The sequence below is a fragment of the Cryptomeria japonica genome, chromosome 10, assembly GCF_030272615.1.
Source record: "Cryptomeria japonica chromosome 10, Sugi_1.0, whole genome shotgun sequence".
Classification (NCBI taxonomy): domain Eukaryota; kingdom Viridiplantae; phylum Streptophyta; class Pinopsida; order Cupressales; family Cupressaceae; genus Cryptomeria; species Cryptomeria japonica.
In genome coordinates, this window is record NC_081414.1 from 452,244,156 (window position 1) to 452,271,542 (window position 27,387).

General features: G+C 36.4%; 1 protein-coding gene across 3 annotated transcripts in view; it reads right to left on the bottom strand.

Moving 5' to 3' along the window:
* The window catches only part of LOC131067529 (uncharacterized), a 126,368-nt gene that overhangs the window by 22,387 nt on the left and 76,594 nt on the right, over positions 1-27,387 (bottom strand). For all 3 annotated transcript variants that reach the window (XM_058002566.2, XM_058002565.2, XM_058002564.2), the window contains 2 exons: positions 6,867-6,945; positions 4,673-4,740 (listed from right to left, as the gene is read on the bottom strand). In XM_058002566.2, the coding sequence (XP_057858549.2) occupies positions 4,673-4,740; positions 6,867-6,945 (147 nt within the window). The remainder of the gene's footprint in view (positions 1-4,672; positions 4,741-6,866; positions 6,946-27,387) is intronic.

A 27,387-nucleotide genomic window follows, 5' to 3' on the forward strand; every position in this document is an offset into this window, starting at 1 on the left:
TGATTGGGAACCAGCAGTTTGGATGTTTGGAGGTGAAAATGTAAGGAAAAAGAAATTTGTAGGAACTCCACAAGTATGCAAAGGGGAACAAGTAATGAAAGAAGGATTGTGAAACAAAGAGTGAAAAAGGACCAGAGGACAAGAGGAAGAAGGGAACAACAAGCCAAACAAACCCCACAAGACAACAAAGTACCCGAAACCTAACGAAAGAATGCAAGGATGTGTAAGAGGACAAGAGATCAAAACATGGAAAGGAAACGGAAGAATTCCAGATGAACTCCACAAAAAGAAAAAAGGGAAAGAGCCAAAGAATGAGAGAATGTTGATATATGGAAGAGGATGAGAGGTCTAGAGGTCAAGACAATGATCAGATGTCCATCAAGAACGCACAACGGCACAAACTCATGGAATGAAAGAGACGAGGGGAGGAAGGGACCTAATAGAATTTAGTTGATTTTATATGCAAAACCGTTGTTCGGGATAGGAGACTAGATGATTGGAAGGAGTCCAACACAATTCTACGAAACTAAGAAAAAAGACCATGAGTGCCCCAAACTTAGATTTTCTTGGATTTTTGCAACTTCCAACAACTAACAAGAACATGGGGAATGATGAGAAATCACATTTAGGCAATTTGAACAAGGGAGACACATTTAAAGATTTCTCATATCAGTTATATGTGATGAACAAAGTGAGGCCAAATGCACAAAGTGGCTACAACTTAGCAAATTTTCGCATTGTTAGATTGAATACCAATAGGCCTCATGACCTTATGTTTAGAGGAGAGGTTAGGGAGTGGAAACCTCATCTTGTTGGGTCCATTTAAGTTATCAACACTTTTGGTATACCACTAGGTTATATGTAGTTTATAAGTAACTTGCGATTAGGTCCTCTCCTACCTACAATGTGTTGGGATTTCTCACACCCATAGTAGCATTACATTCACATGGCATTGACACAACAAACTAAAAGTAGAAACAGAATTCAATTAAATTGGTTTGAAACAAGAAAAACATGAAAAAATAAAAAAACTCAAATACTTCTAAAAACATGAAAAAAAAAAAGCTAGCTATCTCATGCGAAATGGAATATGTAGAAAGAGATGCATAGTTCAAATGCCAAACATGGTACATAAAGAAAGTTTCAATGTTGCCAATAACTCTCAAATTCTCATTAAATATCCTTAACGATATTTTCAATCTAGTACATGTACAAAACAAAGTTGAGACCAAAATCCAGCAAAACTCAATGCCCCTACATTTTGTTATCCTCTTCATAGGTGTTATCATTATCATCTCAATTCTCACTCAAGACAATCAAATCCTTTTCACTAAACGAAGCTTCCTCACTAGAAACAATCCATTCTAAATTAGGATCAATCTAATCAAGATCAGTTGGTTGATTGTCTTCAAAACTAGCTGACTTTAGCAACAATGAACACAAAAACTACTACTGTTTGCTAGAAATCTAAAAAATGATTGAAAATTATAGATTGTAGAGTTTCTAACCTCAAATGTCCTCAAGGCAAGACAAAGATTATGGTGGACAGCAAACATATCATTTATTTGGTGCAGGTTCAACCAATCATGTTTATTAGAGTGAACATGTTCTAGTACACTCAAATGACACTTACAAGTAAAAGAAGTACATGGCTGGCTTAGAATACATATTGCCATCTAGTGAAGTGATTTGGCACCTTGGTCAATGTAGTCCCACCATTGCATTAAAAATTGGATTCATCACAAAAGCTAAATTTCCAAATAAATCAATGATAGACTAACTTTTCAATACGCAAAAAGGCTACAGATGAAGTATAAATGCAAATTAACAAGTTAAATTTTAATACCTAATGTTATTGTCTTCCTTGAATCCTTGTGCATATTTTCCCCCATCAACCAATCTTGTCTTTCAAATTGAAGGCTCTAAAATTTGACAATCTCATGTTTATCCGTCCCAAATGACTCATCAAAAACAAGGCAATAAAATAGTGATACCATCCATGTGACTAACAAAGCTAATTTCTACCCAATCCAATGAAACAAGCATGTGTTTCAAGTTCAACTTTTAGGCATTTGAATTCAACAATGCTAGGAAGTTTGGAGCAAACTTTGTCACACCTAGTCTCACAAGCTCCTTTCCCTCAACGAAGGATCTCATCATGCTCAACATCCAAGTGTGATTGTATAAAAATTTTGTGATAATGCCCCTCTACTATTGATTTAACCTATTGAAAATCACTAATTTTTAAAAGGGTTAAATCAAGGCAATATGATGTGCAAATGCTCCAAAATAATGTAGTGTACCTCTCCATCAAAAACTTACCTACTACCACACAATTTTTAACATTGTCAATGATAAATTGCACTAAATAGTGTGGAACAATCTCCATCACAACCTCATCAAATAGGTAAACTAATAAGTGGGTTGATTTCATTCTATCTGATGCATCTATAGAGTTCAGGAAAACCATTCCATTCCTAGATACAACTTGATCAATGTATGGTTCATTCTATCAATCCACACATCTAACATAATGGTATACTCTAAAACTTCTCGATGCTTGCAATACTCAACTTCTACCTCAATAACATCCTAGAAAACCTCTTTTGGCATATCAACTCTAAGACTCTCATATGATGGGGCCTTGAAACCAAAATGCATAATACCTAATCAATCATAGACTAGTAATAAGGCAATTGAGCAACACTGAATGAATGCTTGAGTAATACCAAAAAGTAGCTATTTCTTTTTTTATCCTATGCATGCACATTTCCCCTTCATCCCATGCTCTCCAGTTATAGTTGGGATTTGGGAGTGGTATGGGGTGCAAAATAAGCATTTGCATTTCCCCCACAAGTATAAGGTTTTATGAAAGTGGTCGTTGGTGTGGAAGATAGTGTGGCACTAAAAGAATCATGTCCCAGAAATCCCTCAAACTCGTCATCCAAAGCACTCTAACCATGGGCAATGTCACTAGATGTTCGTGTTATTGAACCAGTAGAAGTTTTTGCCTCTATCACCTTGCTTTCTTCAAAGGCCTCGAAAGACTAATTAATGTTTGGTGGGTCACATCAACAAGACAACGTCCACAAGCCTTCACATCATGACATAAAAACTTTATATGACACCATTTGAAACGGTTGACTCCACCACCACTTTCATTCCCATAAAAAATAAATTTCAACCAACAGAATTGGAAAGAGCCATGCTTGCATTTCAACTAATAGAACTGGAAATATGCATGCAATAGGAACATGCAAAATCTTTCTAGCAATATGAAATGGAATAGAAACAAAATTAACAAATGCATAACGGTAACCCATTGGGGTTAATAAATAAAAAAATAAAATGCATAAGCCTTAACGTTAAGTAAACAAAGTAAAATAATCTGCCCTAAGCAGCCTTTACAATTAGTAAAAGAAATAGTAAACCATAAACCTAAACTAAAAAATTAGCTTAGGATTGTAGACTTAGTATTAGGTTAGCAAGTGTAGCAGTTTAGTAAAAAATACGTATAACTAAACATTAAAAAATAAAACCTAACCCCAACACTAAACTAAAGGAACTTTTACAATTAGGGTTAGGTCTAGCATAAAAATGGTAACATTTATATTAATATACAAAACAAAAAACTCTAAACCTAATCTTAGAACTTAGGCTTAGGTTTATGTCATGCTACAAGTTTAGAACTTAGGGTTTAAGTTGAATTATTAAGCAAAATTAAAAAATCCTACCTCCTTCATGTTGCAGCTGGAAAATAAGTGAAACAAGCAATTAAATCAGCAATGCTGAATGAGTGTCATCATGTCCTAATTTCTAAAATTCCCTATAAATTCTGAAAAAAAAATACTGCAGTCTAATTCAGAAAAAGGACAAAAAAGTGAAAACCATACTTTCATTTTTAAAACAGAAGGTTTTCAGGGGTTCAACTAGCCATGCAATCCTAACACATGAATTTTATATGTTTCTCCCAAGAATTGCTAATATGATCCCACCTACAAATTTTATCTTGAATGGTGTGCATATAAACACTATGTCTCCACCATCTCAAGTAGTAAGATTCATATGTATGCTCTTATTATTGATTATTCATCTTCAATTTTATGTAAAGTTAATTTGGTATCTTTGGACACCACCAACATATCGGTGTTCTCTTCTATTACTTGTGAAGTTTACTCCTTGATTTATCAATAATCTAACAGAGAACACTCTCTAGTCGATAAACAACCTTTACCATGCCATGGACAGAAGCACATTTTCCATTATTAAATTAGAACGTCAATAGGATGAGACAGGTAATCATGAGAAAGAATGTATTATATAAAGCTTTCTTTCATGGGAATATGACGGTGTTTATAATGCATAATTTTTTCATTTCAAATTTCTTTATAGCCTGTCATCCTATCTTCTTGAATATATGACATAGTCAGTGCATCTTGAAGTTCAAATTGCATTAACACATAGAGAAGCACAATTCAGAATATCACGTCTAACTTCTAAAAATTCTACATCTTATACTAAACACTGAATTATCATATCATGAAGCCTCAAACCTTATAAGTTCAACATAACAAAATGTCAAGTTTCAAACAACCACAAAAGTTAAAACACACAATTATACAGAGTAAAACCACCACAAAGCCAACCAAAGCACAAAAAGATTTAAACCAACCTTCCACCAAATGTATCCATAACCTGCAACTCCAACTATGATAACAGGCGCAGCATATGTAGTGGTACCTACACAAGCATATAGCAATAAAATGAAGCATATTTCTACCTTGATCAGAGGGAAAACAAACTTTGCAAACAATGTCGCTGCCCCCAGTATAGAGATGCATATTATGCCCTTCAGACAGATCCTTTACTAATTTCTAAGACTGGCCTTTTAAACCATATGACATACTGAAAGCTTTAGTTGGAAGCTTCTTATAAGCATAGAAGGAACTTTTGCTAGAAAAATTTTGCAATATTAAGCTAGAATGTACTCATTTTATCTACGGAAGTTTCAAATAAACTTCATATATTCAACAAAAACCTGCCAATACACAGAGATCCAATCAGAACTAATCTGCATTGAGACAGATTCAACAAGAAGCTCCTCATCATACTGAAATGCAGAGACTTAGGGAATTTGCAATAGAACAATTCTAACAACTTTAAATCGCGCCTTAATAGTATGTTTTATTAAGGAAATTCAGGTATCAAGAAAAAAAAGGAACTTTTGCTAATATAATGGTGTGCATTATCTAGTGTGTACACCAAGAAGAGGTATGAACCTTCAACCTCCATAACTGTTGATGGTAATTCAACCATATTCACCAGGATGCTCCTCGATAACACTGAGCATGCTGCAAGATGTATATCTAGGAAAACAGAAATATAGCAGATCTAATAACTCTATCTTGCATCCTCACAAAAGTGTAATTCATGAACCAAATTGAATTGTCAACAAAAGAACAGGAAAAAATCATAAATATGAAAATGTGCATTACAGGAAAACACTAACCAAAGGTCTGAACCTTCTAACTATATCCATAAATGTTGCAAGGCAGCAACCCTATTAGGGTTGACTACTTGCAAGAGATAAGCAACACTCGTCTAACCAAAAATTGCAATTGCTGTCAATATTTAACATTTTAAGCTTAATATGAATCAGAGTTCGCACACTTTATCTAATATATATGTGCACATGATCATACATCATGTTTACTCCCATCAATTCAGTACAATTACACCAGTTCTTTGAACCTTTTTCAAGATTTGGTTTGGCTACCTCATAATTTTGTATAGATGGTGATGAAAGAACATTCTCCAAATTTGGAATGAAATCTAAAATAACATTACACAACATGAAAGGGGACATCATCATGGCATACCCTCATATAGCTTATCTTGAATCAACTGCAATCTCCTCAAAGCGCTTGCAAATAATTCAGATAAATATCCTTTTTATCTTCAAACATCTATATTTCCTAATATCATGAACTCTCACGTCCTAGCTGTGTGCTTTTCACCGAGTTTGATTACTACAATTTCCAAATAATTTAACAGAATTGACACTAAATTTTACAGAATTGGAAGTATGTGACTCATACTAATTGAAAGTTTTCCAAAACCCAATCGATGGAAACAAAAGAGACAAAAAAGCATGGCATGTAAAATGCAGTAAAAGCAAAATAAGAATCAGTAACAAAGCAAACAAACAAGAGAATTTAGCTTCTCAGCTTCCCTAGCATTCTAAAAGGGTTATTTGGCAGGGAAATTCTGAACAATCTACACATTTGAATTTTCTAGCAGAGAATTTGCTAATTTGATATACATCCTTAGATCCCAACACAAAGATGATGGAAGATGGTTGGAAGTTTAATGCTCCACTTTGTAGCAGTATGATCAAGAAGATTGGGCATTCCAACTCACCACCCTCTTATATATTATGTTGACTATTCAGTAAACGTGGCTTCAAAGGAAATATTGATTTGACCTCCATCTCCCATTGCAACTTCAATAATTGAATTCCTTCTATGTTTTAACTTCACATCCTTATGTGAATCATTCAAAATTGTGTCTTATCAAATATTGTTGATCTAAGGAACCATAACCATTATATTGTTAACTACTTTACACATGACAGGTAGGTAGATTGTAAGGCACAGAAATATATGAAAAACAAAAATAGGCATAAAACCAAGTAAACTCATTCTTATAAACCATTCACCCAAAACAAGGTCCTGACTCTATTATTTATTTAATCCTAGTCAACATTTGCCCCTAGCTTTATAAAGCATTATTCTTAAAAATGAAAGAGGCAAACCTTTCCTACAAAATAACAAAACCAACACTTGCAAGTATGATAAATCTCTTACCTGATTGAGAATTCCCCGTGACAACAGTGATAGGCCTTGATGATGCCAAGCGGTTAAGTTCCTGTCTTAGATTATTAACCTATAGAACATACACGACAACGATAAAATCAACCAATGTATCCCAAAATTTGACTTTCAACAAGACAAGGGCAATTGTTCAACAAACAAATAAGTAAAATTATAAAGTATAAAAACATTCCAAGATAACTAACATTGTTGCAATCAACATACACAAATTTGGGATCATTCTCTAATTTTGAGATTATCTGGCTTTTATCCCTTTATTCTTACTTTGTTTTCTTACAAATGCTTCCCACTAGAGTATTTCATGAAGGACATAAAAACATCAAAGTTTATTGCAACATGTTGCTTCCTTATTTTAAAGTTATCATTTTTGTCTCTTCCCTATTAACTTTATAATATTATATGTTGTTATCAGCATAGTTGAAAAACTCTGCGAGTATTTGCAGGACTCGTGAGTACTCGCAGGTCATTTGCTCAGCCAAGTCACTCGTGGAAAGACTCGCAGACATAAAAAACCAGCGTATTTAAATGTAAAATTAATACTATGAGACATGAATTTTCAATACTATGATGTTAAATTAATACTATTATGACTTAAATAGTTTTCTATTAATATATGTTTATTCTAATATAATTAAACAATAAATTTAATGACATTAAATTTATATAAATGTGTGTTTTTGAAGAATATTTAAAAAAATATACTTTCAAATGTTCGATAAAGTTGCCGAGTTATTGCCGAGTTTTTCCTCAAGTTTTTGCAAGTCCTGAGTTTTTTAAATATTTTGTGCTTGCCGAGTCATTGCCGAGTCCGAGTTTTTCAACTATGGTTATCAGCAAGCTCACATCATATATCACAATCCTGTTGCTCTGTGCTCCACATTTTAACATTCAGTGTCAAATTTTTGTCTTGTTTAGCTTATGTTTTTGCCTTTCCCACAACTAAAGAAGACTCTGATACTTGTCACAATCTTGTGGTCTCTTTCCAGCTTTTTAAGCAATATCTATGCCTCTTTGCATGGGAACAGGACTGCAATACTTGTCACAATCGCATGTCCTCCTCTCATTCTTTTAGCTTTGTTTTTTTTGTTCACTGCAATTGAGCAGGATTGCAACACTTGTCAGATTCCTGTGCCTCCAATCTCCTTTGATGGCCTTTGTACTTTGAAGGCGTAACAAAGCAAACATTTGGGCTGGATAATGATATTTGTCAGCATTTTGCATCCTAGCTTCATTTCCTTTGTCCTAATTGTCACCCACACTTTCCGTTTCTTGATAGCTAGCATGATTTTGACATATATCATGATTTTACAGCTCCCTCCAAACCTTGCTCCAGGGTTTGGCAGAGTTCTATGGTGTTATTATGTTATGTTTTAGGTGAAACTAAGGGTTTTGTCACTTGCCAAACCCCACTTCTCTATGGTGTTTTGGGGAAGGCCTTTCATTAGGGCCTTATTAAAGTCTGCAGAGGAGCAGGATGGTATCACGTATCAACACCCCTCTACTCTCTTTTCATATTTTGCAGCATTTTTCCCATTTCAACTCTTTTTCCTTTAAATTTCATGCATTGTTAATTGCATTGATGTGGAATGGAATTTTCTTTGTGCCTGTGTAACCTACTGGGAGGCTGCCAATTCCAAATTTATTTTTTTTGATTGGTAATTGGCCGAAGCCTGAATAGCTTTTGACAGGAGCTATGAACCAGTGGGGACACAGTAGGGGGCCCCATCCCCATTACATATCTTTGAATTATTATTATTATGTTTGATTAGATTGACCCCAAGACCTTCTCATCCTATAGAAGGCCAAGAGTCACAACTTAGAGTTCCATTAGATTGACCCCAAGACCTTCCCCATCCTATGGAAGACCAAGAGTCACAGCATAGAATTTCACTTCAGATGTCCCTATTGGGAGTTGAACTTGGGTCTCCACAGTGAGAACCCAATGTTTTAGCCAGTTAAGCTCAACCCCTTGGACGCCAATTCCAAATTATTAACATACATTACTATACATCATTATGCTTCAATTCAAATTTCTTAAACTATTACATGAATTAGTATTCATAACACATTCAACATTCATTACACTAAGTCCTATCTTAGCTTCTTCCCTAATCCTAATCAGGGATGGGGATTTACTGTCATAGGGTGCTGACACCAACTACAAAGAGGCTCCCTCAAGGCCGATGACTACATCCCTACCCATCTTGGGCTCACCATCACTTGTAATGGGTTTACTTGCCTTTCCCTACACACACCAACCTATCCCCTCATAGGACTTAGTAGATGAATTAAGACTAGGCCAATAACATAATAACCTGTCATGTGTTATGAATGCACATGTACATAAATGAAATTAAATATACAGTTGATATTCCTATTATGGCAGAATGTAAGTCTTATTACACTACTCCTTTAATATATATATATATATATATATATATATATTGTTCCTCAGTGTCCATTTTTAATAATGCTTCCTTATATGCATTATTTAATATGGTAACTCAGATTAATAATAGTGATTCCCTCCTCTTGATGCCTGTAGTTTCACACAGTATTATTCTCCTGAATTGCTTCTATGATTTGGAATGAGCATTTGATCCCTATTAAATATCTTGGATATTGATCGGTTGCAACTTTTGATTAGGAAGGGTCACATCTTTCCTTAACCGTCTCTCTTCATTAGTTATGGATATTGTCTAACCGCACCTTTACAAGGTTATCAGTTATTAACACAAATCATATTTGTATGTTTAATCACTGCCTTTGCAAGTTTAATCGCTGATTGTCAATGCACAATAAACCTGCTCGTTGCTCTTCATTATCTTTGATGGCTTGTTCTAATACTAATTGCTGTCCAGTACAGACAAAACATGAATGGTAATTGTTATTGCTGCTTTTGGTTAGTCGTGCAAATTGCTGTCTTTGTCAATGCTGACTCATCAAATCATGGCTATAAGATTGCTGCTCATCAAACCGTGTTATTAGTAATGCTGATTTAATACCAACCAATATTGTCATGGAGTTGTTGGTACTTGAAGACTAATCACTATTCTGCTTACTTCCTATAATGATGTTTCGATACACTTTTGTAATTTTGTCTCTCGTAGAGACTTCAAAAAATTGGAGTACTTGGTTGCCATGATGTGAAAAGGATGCAGATATCACAATTAGGGTTTCAAACTGGGGACATGACAGTCTGTAATCAATATTACCCTCGGATTGTTGTGTTTCCTTTAGATCTTTTTGGTGATTGTGTTTTCTTTGGATTTGGTCCAAAAACTTGTCCCAAAGATCTAATTTTCAATTTGCTTATAATCAAACTTCAACTCATCTCCTTCCTCTACCCATTTTGCATTAAGGTTATCAAAGAATCTTCATAAATCTGCAAATGTTTGAAGCTCTAATTGCTCTCTCTGGGAACAAATATTGACAAAACATTTGAAGCTCTATTTCAGAGACAAACTTGTTCAGTATTTTCATATTATGTCCCCTAATGGGACCCTCTTATATTCTGACCTAAAATCAGAATTTTAGTGCATAATTAATACAATAGAGGGACACTATTGTCACCTAAGCTTGGTGTGGAACCTGCACAACAGGTTAGTCAACATTTCCATTATCCTATGATAGATCATATATTCAACATTCTTTATATATTGCCCAGTTTATATGAAGGATTCAACAACCCTTTCTCTCCCTACACCTGTCCCCATTATGGAGCTCAAGGAGAATCACACAAGGAGCCTCAAGTCTATCTGTCTCCAACAAGCCCAACAGCACCAAGGACCTTGTCAACTTGGCCTCTTGGCCCACACTCGAGGTTGGCGTACCTACTGGAGCCTAGTACTCTTGCTTCCTTGTATTCTTCCTCCATAATTGGATGGTGAGATTGAAAGGCATTAATGACTCCATCATATAATTTACTTAATTGTCATATGAACAATTAGTGATAGAAAGGAACTATTACACTGTCATATATATTGCAATCTATATTACTATTAATATTAAATTATGCATAAGAACATTATCAGGCGTCATATATTAAGCATACACATTAAGCACATCCCCATGCATACCACCAAGAACAAGGATGTTACTGCCTGTAACTTAATAACAGTTCTGATCTGATCGGATCGATGGTGATGTCACTGGCTGCTTTGATTCTTTTCATTTGTATCTCTCAATGTGAGGGAGAGGTCACATCTCTTCATCATGTATGCCCTTCGGCAAGAGTCACACCCTCTCACCATTAGCACCCTTTGAAAAAATGCAACTCTTCATTATTTCTACCCTTTGAAAGGGGCATAACCTTTCACAATCAGATCTGCACTTCTCCTTTAAATCAGATGTGCACTTCTGATTCCCAAATTATCCCCCCCTTCTCAAATGAGGTTCTCTTCTCCCTTTTATACCTCATGTTTGAGGGAGTCACAACTTTTGATTCCATGTATTTTGACCATTCATTAACTTAATTAAATTTTAATTATATTTAATTATATTTTTTTATATTTTAATTATAATTTAATTTTTATTCTTTAGCATTTTAAGTTTATTATTATTTACCATTAAATTATGTTTCAAAGTCGGGACATTATAGGCCGCCCCACTCATGATTGCTTCTCCTCAAGCAATGATCATGGATTGTTCAAAATGATTCCCAATATGAAATGGCTTTGGAAACACACATGGAATAAACATGCTAGAAACTTATCAATCCCAGAGCATACACATGAAAACAATAGGCATACACTTTGTTATATGCAAACACGGAGCATACACATGAATACAAATATTGTTAGATTCCTTCTCATTTACTACATTGATTTACTGATTAATCTAGAAACTTATCAATCCCGGAGCATACTCATGAATACAAGAGGCATAAACTTTGTTATATGCAAACACGGAGCATACACATGAATACAAATATTGTTAGATTCCTTCTCATTTACTAGATTGATTTATTGATTAATCTTTGCCCTGTAGGATGGCAGGATCAAAGCTCTCATACCATTTGTAATGTCCTCTAATGGGACCCTCTTATATTTTGACCTAAAATCACAATTTTAGTACATAGTAAATACAATAGGGGGACACTATTGTCAACTAAGCTTGGTTTAGAACCTGCACAACAGGTTAGTCAACATTTCCATTATGCTATGATAGGTCATATATTCAACATTCTTTATATATTGCCCAATTTATACGAAGGATTCAACAACCCTTTCTCTCCCTCAACCTATCCCAATTATGGAGCTCAACGAGAATCACACAAGGCACCTTGAGTCTAGCCCTCTCCAAGAAGCCCAAGAGCACCAAGGACCTCGCCAACTTGGCCTATTCGCCCACACTTGGGGATGGTGTAGCTGCTCGAACCTAGTGCTCTTGCTTCGTCGTATTCTCCCTCCATAATTGGATGGTAAGATTGAAAGGCATTACAGACTCCATCATATAATTTATTTAATCATCATATGAACTATTAGTGATAGAAAGGAATTATTACACTGTCCTAGATACTGCAGTCTATATTAATATTACTATTAAATTCTGCATAAGAACATTATCAGGCGTCATATATTAAGCATACACATTAAGCACATGCCCATGCATACCACCAAGAACAAGGATGTTACAGCCTGTAACTTAATAACAGTTCTGATCTGATCGGATCGATGGTGATGTCACTGTCTGCATTGATTCCTTTCCTTTATATCTATCAATGTGAGCGAGAGGTCACATCTCTTCATCATGTATGCCCTTTGGCAAGAGACACACCCTTTCACCATTAGCACCCTTTGAAAGAGTGCAACTATTCATTATTTCTGCCCTTTGAAAGCGAAGCAACCTTTCACAATCAGATCTGCACTTCTTATTTAAATCAGATCTGCACTTCTGATTCCCAAATTATGCCCCCTTCTCAAATGAGGTTCTCTTCTCCCTTTTATATCTCATGTTTGACGGAGTCACAACTTTTGATTCCATGTCTTTTGACCATTCATTAACTTAACTAAATTTTAATTATATTTAATTATATTCTTTTATATTTTAATTATAATTTAATTTTTATTCTTTTGCATCTTAATTTTATTATTATTATTTACCATCAAATACTATTTCGAATTCAGGACATTACAATCCGCCCACTCAAGATTGCTTGTCCTCAAGCAATGATAATGGAGTGTTCAAAATGATTCCCAATACGAAATGGCTTTGGAAACACACGTAGAATAAACATGCTGGAAACTTATCAATCCCGGAGCTTACACATGAAAACAAGAGGCATACACTTAGTTATATGCAAACATGGAGGGGTGAATACACATATTGTTAGATTTTGTAATGTCCCCATGCGGAATTAACCTTGATTTAGTCTTGAAACAACAATTCTAACTTAAAGTGAGAATTGTAATACATTTATAAATGTAATTTCATTGATTCTAAAGACATTCTTCTATAATATTTAAATCATAACGCTAAGAATAATTTTGGAAGATGGAACTTATCTTGATGGCTTTCTTTGATTTATATAATTGAGATATGTGCTTTGATATTGTAGGCTCCTGCTCCTATTTCCCCTGCTTATCCTTTCTATATATTTTTCTCCCTCTTCTTAAATTAATATATGTACTTGATATGTCTCCCTTATACACCATGTCATAATCTTCATATAACTCCCTCTAAATCAGCTGTTGACTCTTACCGCTGATCTGCAGCTTTAACCTGATTGGTATCTCCCAAGTAGTGGAGAATGAATAAAAAACACAAATAATTTTCCCAAACAAAAAATCTTCAATATTCAATATGTTGCTGACTTCTCTTAGGCCTTCATTGACCCTTGGGTAGTGTTGATTGCTCAAATCACATTTAATAATCTGCAAGTCTTAAGTGGGCTAAAATAAAAACCACAACTCCTATATTCAAAAGGCTTCCAAATGGGTCCCATTTCTTTTAGTGGAGCTGCTGCTAAAAACACAATAATCATTGAGGAATTTCCAAACCTTTTCTAATTGCTGCAAACACTGTTTGAGAATTCTTTTATCATAGGAATATGAATAGTTATTGTGTGGGGCCTGTTAGCACATATTTTTGCAAAATATTTTGTGCTATTTATTGATGTTTTATATGTATATTTTCATCATAAGAGCATTTACTGCTGGATTGCATGTGCAGGAGATATATTGCTGTGTCAGAGAAATCCAATTGTAGCCTGAATCTGTATGAACAAGTATCACCTGGGCATATTAAGGGATGGCATTAAGTATGGTGACATTTTGATAACCTTCATCATGACAGTCTTTGCATTGCAAGAGCACATTTTAGGGTTCATCACAGAAGCAGGATCATGAGTGCATTCAGAGATGTTTTCAGTGCCTTAGAAGTCCATTTGCATGGTTGTGGAAAGTTACATTTGTGAAAGAAAGCCTTCTCTTCATAAAATATAAAATTATGTTTATCGGCGTAAGTCACCTCGATAAGATTGCCTGAGGAGAAAAGGGTGCGTGTCGATCGGCAAAACTCACACCGCTGAGTCCGATGGCGTTTTCTCGGGGTGCAATCAGTAGGAAGAAGTTTGGCGATGTCATCGGGTCATCGAAAAGTGTCATCTTACACTACCCCGATACCCGATGGACTAGGTGGCAAAGACAATGTTATTGGCTGGACCTACTCCGATGAGACGATACCAAAAGGAGGAGAATACTGAGTCATCTGGGTAACTTAAGCCATCGGGGAGAGGTGTTTCAGGTTATGCCGATACCCGATGAGGAAGCCAAGCCGAGCACAGAGAAGGAGACTTGATCGTGATAAGTGACACCGATCGAAGTCGAAGTCATTGGGATATCATCGGCTCATCGGGAGGAGACATTTTTCATTACACCGATACCCAATGAGAAAGCAGAGATGGGTGCGAGCAAGGAGATCTCATTGGGGAAACGTATGCCGATAGATCAGAGAAGTAAAAAGATACACAAGTATGAGGTCGATGTCATCGGGTCATCGGAGAAACATAAAATGAATTGTTCCGATACCTGATAAGGTGACTCGATGTAACAAACGAGATGCGGACTAAGAAGGAGGACTCATCGGAATAACTTCTAATCTAACCATCGGAGGAACATATTTGGAGCTATGCCGATACCGACGGGCAGAATGCCACGGAGGAATAGGAGGGTACATCGAAATAGCCTACGCCGATGTGACATAAAGGTGAAAGTAAAACCTAGCCAGAAGGCGGAACCATCGAGGAAGCTATAACCATCAGAATGAGGGAAAATGAGCTACGCCGATGCTCGATGGAGTGATCGGGAAAAGTCATGCCGATAGGAACAGAGGGTGAACGCGGCAAAATGAAAAACGTTTAAGGATGGCACCAAAAGGGGAATTCATCGGGATGAGTCTTGCCGATTAGCCGTTGTCAAATCAGATTTGAAACTGATCAACCCGCCATTATTAAATGCAGGCAACGGATAGGTCTGTGTTTGCACGAGGCAACTCATAGCACAATTTCAGTTAAGTAAATGCTTCTAATGTATTAAATCTATATATGAGAGTTTGTATAAGGAATTTGCATAACAGATTGAAGCGAACAGAGAGATTGAAGTGAAATTAAACTGTAGAAAATTGAATTTCAGAAGGCTTGAACGATTCAAATATGGAGGGTTCTAGTTCCAAAGGCAAGAGGAAGGTCATTGAGGTTTTTGATAGTGCCTCGAAGAAATCTAAAGGTGGAGAAAGTGTGCAGAAGCGGAAGTTAAATCAGGATATGATTGACCAGATGAGCTCACCAGGAGCCAAGTCCCGAAGGTCTAAGGTTAATCTGCCTATCCATGATCAGCTAGAGGATGATTTTAAGGAAATTGATGATGTCTAGACTAGGGTTAGGGGGCATGAATCATTCCTCTACCACTACTCACGAAGACAGAAGCCGATGTCGATATCTAATCCGTGGATTACCAGTCTGGGTAAGCTCGTAGTTCCAAATGTATTCGTGAATATCGAATTGTTGAAAACTTTGGTTAAGAACTACAATGCTACGAAGAGATGCATCCAATTTCCCAATGGTGATGCATTTATTCGGTTCAATACGGCCACAATATACAAAGTGTTTGATTTGAGTTATGAAGCCGATGTGCCTCTATCTTTTGAGGAATTGGAAGAAGAATACAGAACCATGGACACGACCTGTCAAGGATGGAACTTAGCCATCCACAGGGCAGAGAAAGGGAAGCTAACTAATGAAGATGGTCCACCCTACGACGTAAATATTTTCAGACAGTATTTACAATACACATATATGGCTTGCAGACAGGTAGGAGGAGTGGAAGCTCCAGATGTAGCACGGATGGGGCCATTGGTTCTTGCAGCAGACATTCAAAGGCACGAACCAAGACAGTTTGTTTATGCAACCTATCTGGTCGACAAACTGCATGAGGGCTTTCTGAATCTTCAGAATAACACTAACAAGTCCTTCAAGCATTATTCACTATTGATGCATATTGTGTTGTTCTATAGAAGATTGAAAGGATTATGGCCAGATGGCTTAAGGGTAAATCCTCAGGGCAAGGATGGACAGGATCAGCCTGTGCAGTTGTGGGTGTCGTTGTGGGATTCAAGGTATGATAAATCTCACTATGTGAGATTTGAGGAATTTCTTGTTAAACCACTGTTCAGGGTTTATAATGTGTCGTGTGAAGGGTCATTCTCAAAAGTGATTAAGAGATTTCTCAGGCCACATGAATACAAGGATACCAGAGTCAACCATAATTGGGGAGATTGGTATACTTGCAGAGATTTAACATTTGTTAAGGTTTTCGGATTCGAAGGTGCTCCCTATGTGCTACCAAAGCCTGTGCTAGACCGAATTGCTTACTTGGAGATTGTGAGACAAATGAGTGTCTCTAATGCACATCACTTTGGGGGTGCCCACAAGCAAGACTTCTTACCTGGGACTCTTCAGTTTAGAGATTTCAGAATAGTCTCTACCAGAGCTTATGAAGCCATAAATAAGAAGCTAGTGGATGAGTTCAATTTGTATATGCACACGCCAAGGAAGAACTATGACCCAGAAGGTTACATCCACACGAGCAGAAAAAGACAAACCTGGGAGATTATCCCCATGAGTATGATGACTATGAAGACCTGTGCAAGAACAAAGAGTTAGAAGAACTTGCAAATGTTGTTGTTGACTTGGAAAAAAGATTGGAAGAAAGGAGGCATAAACTCAGGGATCTGGAAAGAGAAGAAGAACAGGATGTGGAAAGTGATTCTAGAGAAAATGAGATAGTTTCTAAACTTCAAGTACCAGAAAAGGAAGATGAACTAGATGCCCAAGACAAAATTGTAGTAGCATTAAATGTAGATTTGGATGCTAGGCTAGAAGAGCATACATCTTTTGTGTCAGATGATGAATTTATTAGGTCGAAGGAGTTCAAGTCCTTTTTGTATCATTTTAAAGGAAAAAGGTTAAGAGAAGCAATGCCAGATGTGACACTAGAGAATGAGGCAGAAATGCTCAGAAAGCTGAAGTCGTAGATTAATTCGGAGTAAGAAGGCATGACCCCTCAAAGGGGAAGGCAGCTTCTTGTAGAGGCGGGAATCATTCTTTTTCCAAGCTGGGACCTTAGTGAATCTTTTATTTTTTATAGCTTATTGCATTCAGATAAGAAAGATTTCAAGTTAGACATTCAGGGCGTAAATGATATTTTTATTGGATCAAGATATGATCCAGATGATGAGGCCATGCTTTTGTGGGCCCTTTATCCTCCGAATAAGAGGCCAAAGATTAAAGATGTGGACAAGGCCTTTGGCCATATGATGAAATTAAAGGTTGGAGAAATAGATCCCATGGTCACAGCAGAGATGGGGATAGATCTTTCAAAGTTGAATGAGCCCAGATGAAAAAGGAAATTGCAGAAAAGGAAAAATATAAAGCTTTGTATGAATAATTATTGAAGAGAGATGGTCATCTAGCGCCACAGATTACAGATGGTGCAAAAATAAAAAAGAGGTATGATGAATTGTTTCAGGAGTACAGTAAGTTGAAGAAACAGGTGCGAACTGTCAAAGCAGATGCAACATGTGTGCTGATCACTAAAAGATTTGAGAACCTGCAGAAAGTACTAGAGGAATTCTAGACTATTTATCAGAAAAATATGGACAATATAGTATCACACCAGAGAATTTTTGATAGATTAAATATGTCATTGCAAGACAAGACACAGAGTGACAAAGTGGTCAACAAGGTCAAAAAATTGATTGATGCTCATGAGAAATTCACAACTGAATTGAAAATTGAATATGAGGAGTGTCAGGGGGTTATCCATCATAGATTCTCGAGTGTTGTGGATGATACAGGGATGATAAAGGATAAAGGCCAATGGATTTTTGAGTGCAGATCACTACTTAGTGCAGCCCTTAACATTGCCCATGCGGATACCTTGAACATGATTGAAACAAAGGAACAACTTGAGAATTATGTTACATCAGAAGTGGTAGTCAGAGATATCATCTTCAACGCTTGCACCTACAAAGATGAAGGATATCTTCGGCATAAACGCTGGATGGAAAAAGTTAATTTATGTCATTGTAATATGTTTTTGTAATGTTTCTGGTTGTCATAGCAGTTAGGGAGTTATTAATTAGGTTTTTGTCAGTTTTTAGTTTATACTGATGAAAGGGTGTGTCCTTTCATTTGTGTCTTTTGAGTCGCATATGTATAGGGAGTCATTTTTGTATACAAGGGGGGAGTTCACAATTTACAAGCTCATATCTTTCAGATTGTTTGTTGGGACTAATAATGTTATGTTAAAGCAAGTCTATAAAAATGAAAAGTCATTTTTGTGCAAGCAAGAATATCATACCTAGGAGTTTGTAGCTTTTGTATATCTTTTTATTCCAAAATTAATATATAAGATTCGTTGTCTTTATCTTCAGATCATTTTATGTTACATGGTGTTGATGAATCAAGTTCTTTGGATAAATCTAATTAAGATTTGCTGTAGTGTGCCATCACATGCTATTGTGTAGGAAACAGAATTGTTTTTGTTATTCTTGCAACACATAATGAAACCATTGCAGTGATAGTCTTGCATATTTGTGAGTTTTTTCAAACTGTCTCCAAAGTTGATTCCAAATATTCGTTCACTAAGTAACATATACATTGTCAGATAAGGCACTGGTCTATTGTTAGTTTTTTTGTGAGTAAATTTGGTGTGCATAAGGTCCTCATTAGGGAAACATACTTCTTATTCCTATCAGAATTGTTTTTTCATAATTACTTAAGGTTCCAACAACATTCTTTTATATGCATTCATTCACTATTAATTACATTCAAGTTTTCGGATTAAAGCAAGTTAAAAGCACATAATAAAGCACAAGTTGCAAGAAACATTTTGCCATTCTTGCAAACAGCTAATTTGACAAGTTTAAATTCACTATAAAGAAGTCCCTTTGTGCTTCGGAGATTAAGGTATACCCACCTAGGTCTAGTGGAGCCTAAAGTGCAAAGGAATTTGGTCTTTGACCATTCCTGTTCATTGGCCAAGGCTGATTGAGAAATTAGTAGGAGATTTGGCAAAGCTCTACGATTTCCAATCTGTGGTTTTGGGAACCAACAGGGCCCACAAAGCACTTTAAGCTTATTCCAATACAATTAAATCTAAATTTCTATTGAAGTCTCCTTACTTCAATTCTGATATCAGTCAGATCCAAGATCCCCACGTGGTATTCCTGCCTTTATAATCTGCTCCCACATCACAAGATAATTATAAGCGATGCTCTGTTGTGTCCAATCACCAATATGTGTTCTTTGTTCGAATGTTTATAGTATTTGTAATGCACACCTTTGTCTTACTTTGACTTCAACTTGCAGACTTGTCAAAGTAGTTTCTGTGTCATTTATGGTATGCTACGTTGCTGTCCAAATCAAGTATAATTCTTTATATTTTCTTGGAGGATCGACTATAATGAAGAATGTAATCAATGTTCCTTTGATTTGTCTTCGCTGTTCTATGAGAATGGTAGTATCGTTGTTAACAATTATTGTCTTGTCCAACATAGTCGCTACCTCTTCTTGGTAATCGCTGTCTATTCCCCCTATATCCTCCCCCCCCCTGCATTTAAATGAGTTCAAACTCCCTATATAAGATGGAAGAGTTGTCTTCTAGAAATACGTCTCTTCATAATGATGCCTTGTTTATTAATTATCATTGGTTTGACTAATTTATTGATGAGTCCGTTCTTTCCTTTATCGATATCTTGACCATTGTTGGTATTTATCATGTCCGTTGATCTTAGTTATCACAAACGCTGATATATCGATAAGGATTCTGAACACGTTCCATGGTCAGGCTGCCAAGTATATCGACCACCCTTGTGATTGCTACATATGTTATTCTTTGTTCTATCATACTCTCATATTTCTTTATTACATGGTGCGTTCATTATACTCTATCATTGGCATCGACCCTTGTATCGTATATCCTTCACCACCGATATCCCTTACTATGTTGACATCAAATAGATTGCTTCATTATGGTCACTGATTGTCAATTCATTTGTCCGCGATCCATATTGGTTGTTAACAACCAATCACAATTACGTGGGTGGATATTAACGTGTTCCCTTATAACAAGTATTGTCTATTATTCTTGCCTTAGTCGATATTGCTAATCGATGTTATTGTATGATCAACGTACATGGATACATTACATGATGTCTTTATTATTCATTAGACTACTTTCCAATGCTTATCGTTGCTCCACAAATCTGTATATCATATCATTGACCTTTGTTGGATACAAACATGATCGATGATCTTAGCTTAACCTTTGGTCTTCCTGTGAGCTATTGTTCCCCTTTATTAATTCTTTATTCATTGTTTTCCGGGTTCCCTATCATGTCGATCATGCCTTCATAATAATCGGTTCATTTATTACTTGTGCTCCAATGTTCTAGTGACTTCTTGGTCTATTCCTCATAATGGTAGATTAGTGACTCTATTTTGAATGTGCTTTTCCTTTCGATGTGTTGAATGTGCTTTTCCTTTCGTATGTTAATAAACGGTGGAGGCTTGGATTAATAAGTTTCAATCTTTAATTAAAACTTATTTAATCGTATATTGAATATTATTGTTCTGAGGACTCAAGATTGCTTGTCCTCAAGCAATGATAATGGAGTGTTCAAAATGATTCCCAATATGAAATGGCTTTGGAAACACACGTAGAATAAACATGCTGGAAACTTATCAATCCCGGAGCATACACATGAAAACAAGAGGCATACACTTAGTTATATGCAAACAGGGAGCATACACGTGAATACACATATTGTTCGATTCTTTCAAACTGACTAGATTGATGTATTGATTCATCTGTACCATGCAGGATGGCAAGATCAAGCCTAATACCATTTGTAATGTCCCCTCATGGGACCCTCTTATATTCTGACCTAAAATCACAATTTTAGTGCGTAGTAAATACAATAGAGGGACACTATTGTCAACTAAGCTTGGTGTGGAACATGCACAATAGGTTAGTCAACATTTCCATTATCCTATGATTGGTCATATATTCAACATTCTTTATATATTGCCCATTTTCTATGAAGGATTCAACAACCCTTTCTCTCCCTACACCTGTCCCCATTATGGAGCTCAAGTAGAATCACACAGGGCGCCTCGAGTCTATCCCTCTCCAACAAGCCCAAGAGCACCAAGGACCTACTCAACTTGGCCTCTTGGCCCACACTCGAGGTTGGCGTACCTGCTGGAGCCTAGTGCTATTGCTTCCTTGTATTCTCCCTCCATAATTGGATGGTGAGATTGGAAGGCATTAATGACTCCATCATATAATTTACTTAATCATCATATGAACCATTAGTGATAGAAAGGAATTATTACACTGTAATACATATTGCAGTCTATATTAATATTACTATTAAATTCTGCATAAGAACTTTATCATATATTAAGCATTCACATTAAGCACATCCCAATGCATACCACCAAGAACAAGGATGCTATTGCCTGTAACTTAATAACAGTTCTGATCTGATCGGATCGATGCTGATGTCACTAGCTGCTTTGATTCCTTTCCTTTATATTTATCAATGTGAAGGAGAGGTCACATCTCTTCATCATGTTTGCCCTTTGGCAAGAGACACACCCTCTCACCATTAGCACTCTTTGAAAGGGTGCAACTATTCATAATTTCTGCCCATTGAAGGGGGCACAACCTTTCACAAACAGATCTGCACTTCTTATTTAAATCAGATCTGCACTTCTGATTCCCAAAATATCCCCCCTTCTCAAATGAGGTTCTCTTCTCCCTTTTATATCTCATGTTTGAGGGAGCCACAACTTTTGATTCCATGTCTTTTGACCATTCATTAACTTAATTAAATTTTAATTATATTTAATTAAATTCTTTTATACTTTAATTATAATTTAATTTTTATTCTTTTGCATTTTAGTTTTATTATTATCATTTACCATTAAATTCTTTTTCTAAGTGGGGACATTACAGTCCGCCCCACTCAAGATTGCTTGTCCTCAAGCAATAATCATGGAGTGTTCAAAATGGTTCCCAATATGAAATGGCTTTGGAAACACACGTCGAATAAACATGCTGGAAACTTATCAATCTCAGAGCATACACGTGAAAACAAGAGGCATACGCTTGGTTATATGCAAACACAGAGCATACACATGAATACACATATTGTTAGATTCTTTCTCATTGACTAGATTGATTTATTGATTCAATCTTAACCTGCAAGATGGCAAGATCAATGCTCTGGTACCATTTGTTATGTCCCGTATTGGGACCCTCTTATATTCTGACCTAAAATAATAATTTTAGTGCATAGTAAATACAACAAAAGGACACTATTGTCAACTAAGCTGGGTCTGGAACATGCACAACAGGTCAGTCAACATTTCCATTATGCTACAATAGATCATATATTCAACATTCTTTATATATTGCTTAGTTTATATGAAGGATTCAACAACCCATTCTATCCCTACACTTGTCCCCATTGGGGACCTGAAGGAGAATCACACAAGGCGCCTCGAGTCCATCTGTCTCCAACAAGCCCAAGAGCACCAAGGACCTCGTCAATTTGGCCTCGTGTACCTGTTGGAGCCTGGTGCTCTTGCTTCCTTGTATTCTCCCTCCATAATTCGACGGTGAAATTGAAAGGCATTACAGACTCCATCATATAATTTACTTAATTGTCATATGAACCATTAATGATAGAAAGGAATTATCACACTATCATACATATTGCAGTCTATATTAATATTACTATTAAAATTTGCATAAGAACATTATCAGCCATCATATATTACGTATACACATCAAGCACATCCCCATGCATACCACCAAGAAACAAGGATGTTACTGCCTGTAGCTTAATAATGGTTATGATCTGATCGGATCGATGGTGATGTCACTGGCTGCTTTGATTCCTTTCCTTTATATCTCTCAACCTTTCACAATCAAATTTGCACTTCTTATTTAAATCAGATTTGCACTTCTGATTCCTAAATTAACCCCCCTTCTCAAATGAGGTTCTCTTCTCCCTTTTATATCTCATGTTTGAGGGATTCACAACTTTTGATTCCATGTCTTTTGACCATTCATTAACTTAATTTTATTTTAGTTATAATTTATTATATTTTTTTATATTTTAATTATAATTTAATTTTATTCTTTTGCATTTTAATTTTATTATTATTATTTACCACTAAATTCTATTTCAAAGTGAGGACATTACAGTCCGCCCCACTCAAGATTGCTTGTCCTCAAGCAATGATCATGGAGTGTTCAAAATGATTCCCAATATGAAATGGCTTCAAAAACATAGATGGAATAAACATGCTGGAAACTTATCAATCAAGGAGCATACACATGAAAACAAGAGGCATACACTTGGTTATATGCAAACACGGAGCATACACATATTGTTAGATTCCTTCTCATTGACTAGGTTAATTTATTGATTCATCTTTACCCTACAAGATGGCCGGATCAATGCTCTGATACCATTTGTAATGTCCTCTTATGGGACCCTCTTGTATTCTGACCTAAAATCACAATTTTAGTGCATAGTAAATACAATAGAGGGGCACTATTGTCAACTAAGATTGGTCTGGAACCTGCACAATAGGTTAGTCAACATTTCCATTATGCTATGATAGATCATATATTCAACATTTTTTTTTATATTGCCCATTTTATATGAAGGATTCAACAACCCTTTCTCTCCCTACACCTATCCCCATTATGGAGCTCAAGGAGAATCACACAAAGCGCCTTGAGTCTATCTCTCTCCAACAAGCCCAAGAGCACCAAGGACCTCGTCAACTTGGCCTCTTGGCCCACACTCGGGGTTGGTGTACCTGCTGGAGCCTAGTGCTCTTGCTTCCTTGTAATCTCCCTCCATAATTGGATGGTGAGATTGAAAGGCATTACAAACTCCATCATATAATTTACTTAATCGTCACATGAACCATTAGTGATAGAAAGGAATTATTACACTGACATACATATTGCAGTCTATATTAGTATTACTATTAAATTCAGCATAAGAACATTATCAGGTATCATATATTAAGCATACACATCAAGCACATCCCCATGCATACCTCTGAGCTGCCTGTAACTTAATAACAATTCTGATCTGATTGGATCAATAATGATTTCACTGGCTGCTTTGATTCCTTTCCTTTATATCTCTCAATGTGAGGGAGAGGCTACATCTCTTCATCATGCATGCCCTTTGGCAAGAGACACACCCTCTCACCATTAGCACCCTTTGAAAGAGTGCAACTCTTCATTATTTCTGCCCTTTGAAGGGGGCACAACCTTTCACAATCAGATCTGCACTTCTGATTCCCAAATTATCCCCCCTTCTCATATGAGGTTCTCTTCTCCCTTTTATATCTCATGTTTGAGGGAGTCAACTTTTGATTCCATGTCTTTTGAACATTCATTAACTTAATTAAATTTTAATTATATTCAATTATATTTTAATTATAACTTAATTTTTATTCTTTTGCATTTTAATTTTATTATTATTATTTACATTAAATTCTATTTCAAAGTCCGGAAATTAAATTTCAGTAGTTTGTGTTGATTAATATTTTCGTTGCTTTACCAACTGTATTTTCTCTCTGAATTTTACATGTTGATTTCATTGATTTGTGGTGGAGTTGACTTTGTGTCTTTTGTAATTAATTCCCTTGGGTGTAAGAACCTCAAAAGGCCTTCAACTGAGACAACTAACGTTTTGCTGAACCTGTTGCGTTTCAAGTGTGTTCTTTGCAAATAATGACAGCAAATAGAATTTTGACAATCTTAAGCACAAAAAGCAACTAATGGTATTTGCTGGAAATCAATTTATATTCAACAACACTGATCAAACCCTCATTACATCCATTCATCATTTATTTAATACTCAAATAAAAATAACAACAAGCTAGAGAAGAACTGATAAATACCAGTATATTCTGTTAAAACCCTTATTTTCCTATTGCTAGTCATGCACAGAATTTATGACAGCAAGCTGCAATTTATTTTAAACTGACCCAAAATACTCGCATGTTAGCCCGATGGAAAGACATTGGCAAGGCATCCCTTCTGGCATTTGTTTCGGAATTTTTGGACGACTCCTCAGCAAAAATCGTACCCTTTCAAGGAAGAAAGGTACGGCAGATCAGCAAGCTATACATGCACAAAACCCCCATCTGTCACACACTTATTCCTGCCTCTGTTCTGACTCTGCAGCTGCAATCAATCTTTTGCATAAAAATTAATAAACCCCTTTCCAATCTGTCCAATCTTGGTTTCTGGATAAAACCAACGGAAAGAGCAAAATCAGCTGATATTTCACAACCTCTTATGCTATTGCACAAGAATCCCACATTTTCCTGTATCGATACCTCTGATCACTGCAGAAGAATCTTCTACTGAAACCCTAGGCCAAAACTCCTCTCAGAGCTCCAAACAAAAATATCAAAACTTAGCATAATGAAAAGAAGACCTAAAATCTTTTTTAATCTTCTCCATTTAGGGTTGGCACGATTCCCAAGAAAGGTGCGACTTGGCCTTTAATGATGTTTTAACTTTTATTATTTATTTTTGACTATTGAAGTGTCAAAAATAAATCATCTTCCATTTAATATAAAAACTGGCCCCATCTGATGAGAAATAGACCCTCACTTAAGTTATAACTTAAAGTGACTTTTTAAAACATTAAAGTTCGCTATTTAATATTTAATTAAAAATAATTAAATATTAATATCTCTCTAAGTATTCATCAGAAATGCCTGTCGTTTGAACTAGAGACTGCCAAAACATAATCTGTCCTTGCCCAACCTACTGGCTATAGATAGCAGGACTGCTAAAAATAGAAAGTATCTCAAATGGAGTCCTAGAGACCTCAAACGAAGACCAGACCTGGAGTGCTTTCTCTGAAGGTGGTGAATCAAACTCTGGAGGACACTCTACCCAACCTCATCAGCCTACGAGGGTCAGTGATAGGCTAATCTACTCAGCTGACAGATGTCAACTAGAAGGGGACATCACAGTCCGCCCCTCCCGAAATTGCTTGTCCTCAAGCAATCTCAACTCCAGATGCTGTAAAATCTCCTCACTCTCCCAAGTAGCATCCTCTACCGGCAAATCCTTCCATTTCACCAGGTATTCTGTGATAGTTCGTCTCCTGAAATTCCTCTCCCTAAACTCAATGATAGCCTCAGGTACGAGTATCAACTTTCCCTCATCATCCAGGGGTGGTAAGACCGTGGAAGGAACAATACGGTGTCCCAACGCCTTTTTGAGACGTGACACATGAAACACATTGTGTACTCTGCTATCTGCCGGTAAATCCAACTCATAAGCCACCTCACCTATACGCTTGGTTACTCTGAAAGGGCCATAATATCGAGGCTTGAGCTTCTCTGGTCCACTCCTCCTGAGAGTAGATTGTCGATAAGGCTGCAACATCAAATACACCATGTCTCCTACCTCAAATGACCTCTCTGTCCTCTTCTGATCAGCATATTGTTTTTGCTGATTTTGTGCCTTGGCTATATTTTCCTTAAGAGTCTTCACAATGTCCTGACTCTCCTGTATCATGTCTCCCGCACTAGGCACCCTACTGTCACTCAGCAATAAGTCAATGAAACTGGGAGGTTCATACCCGTACAGTGCTGTAAATGGAGTCATCTGAATGGACATGTGGTGAGTGGTATTGTAACAGTACTCACAGAGGTAAATCCACTTCACCCACGCCTTTTGCTGCCCTGAAATATAGTTCCTGAGGTATCCCTCCACCCATTTGTTAACTATCTTAGTCTGGCCATCAGTCTGAGGGTGGTAACTGGTGCTCGGTGTAAGATCGGTCCCACAGAGTCTGAAAAGCTCCTGCCAAAAGTGGCTCAAAAACCGCGTGTCCCTATCACTGACAATAGTCCGAGGCAACCCAT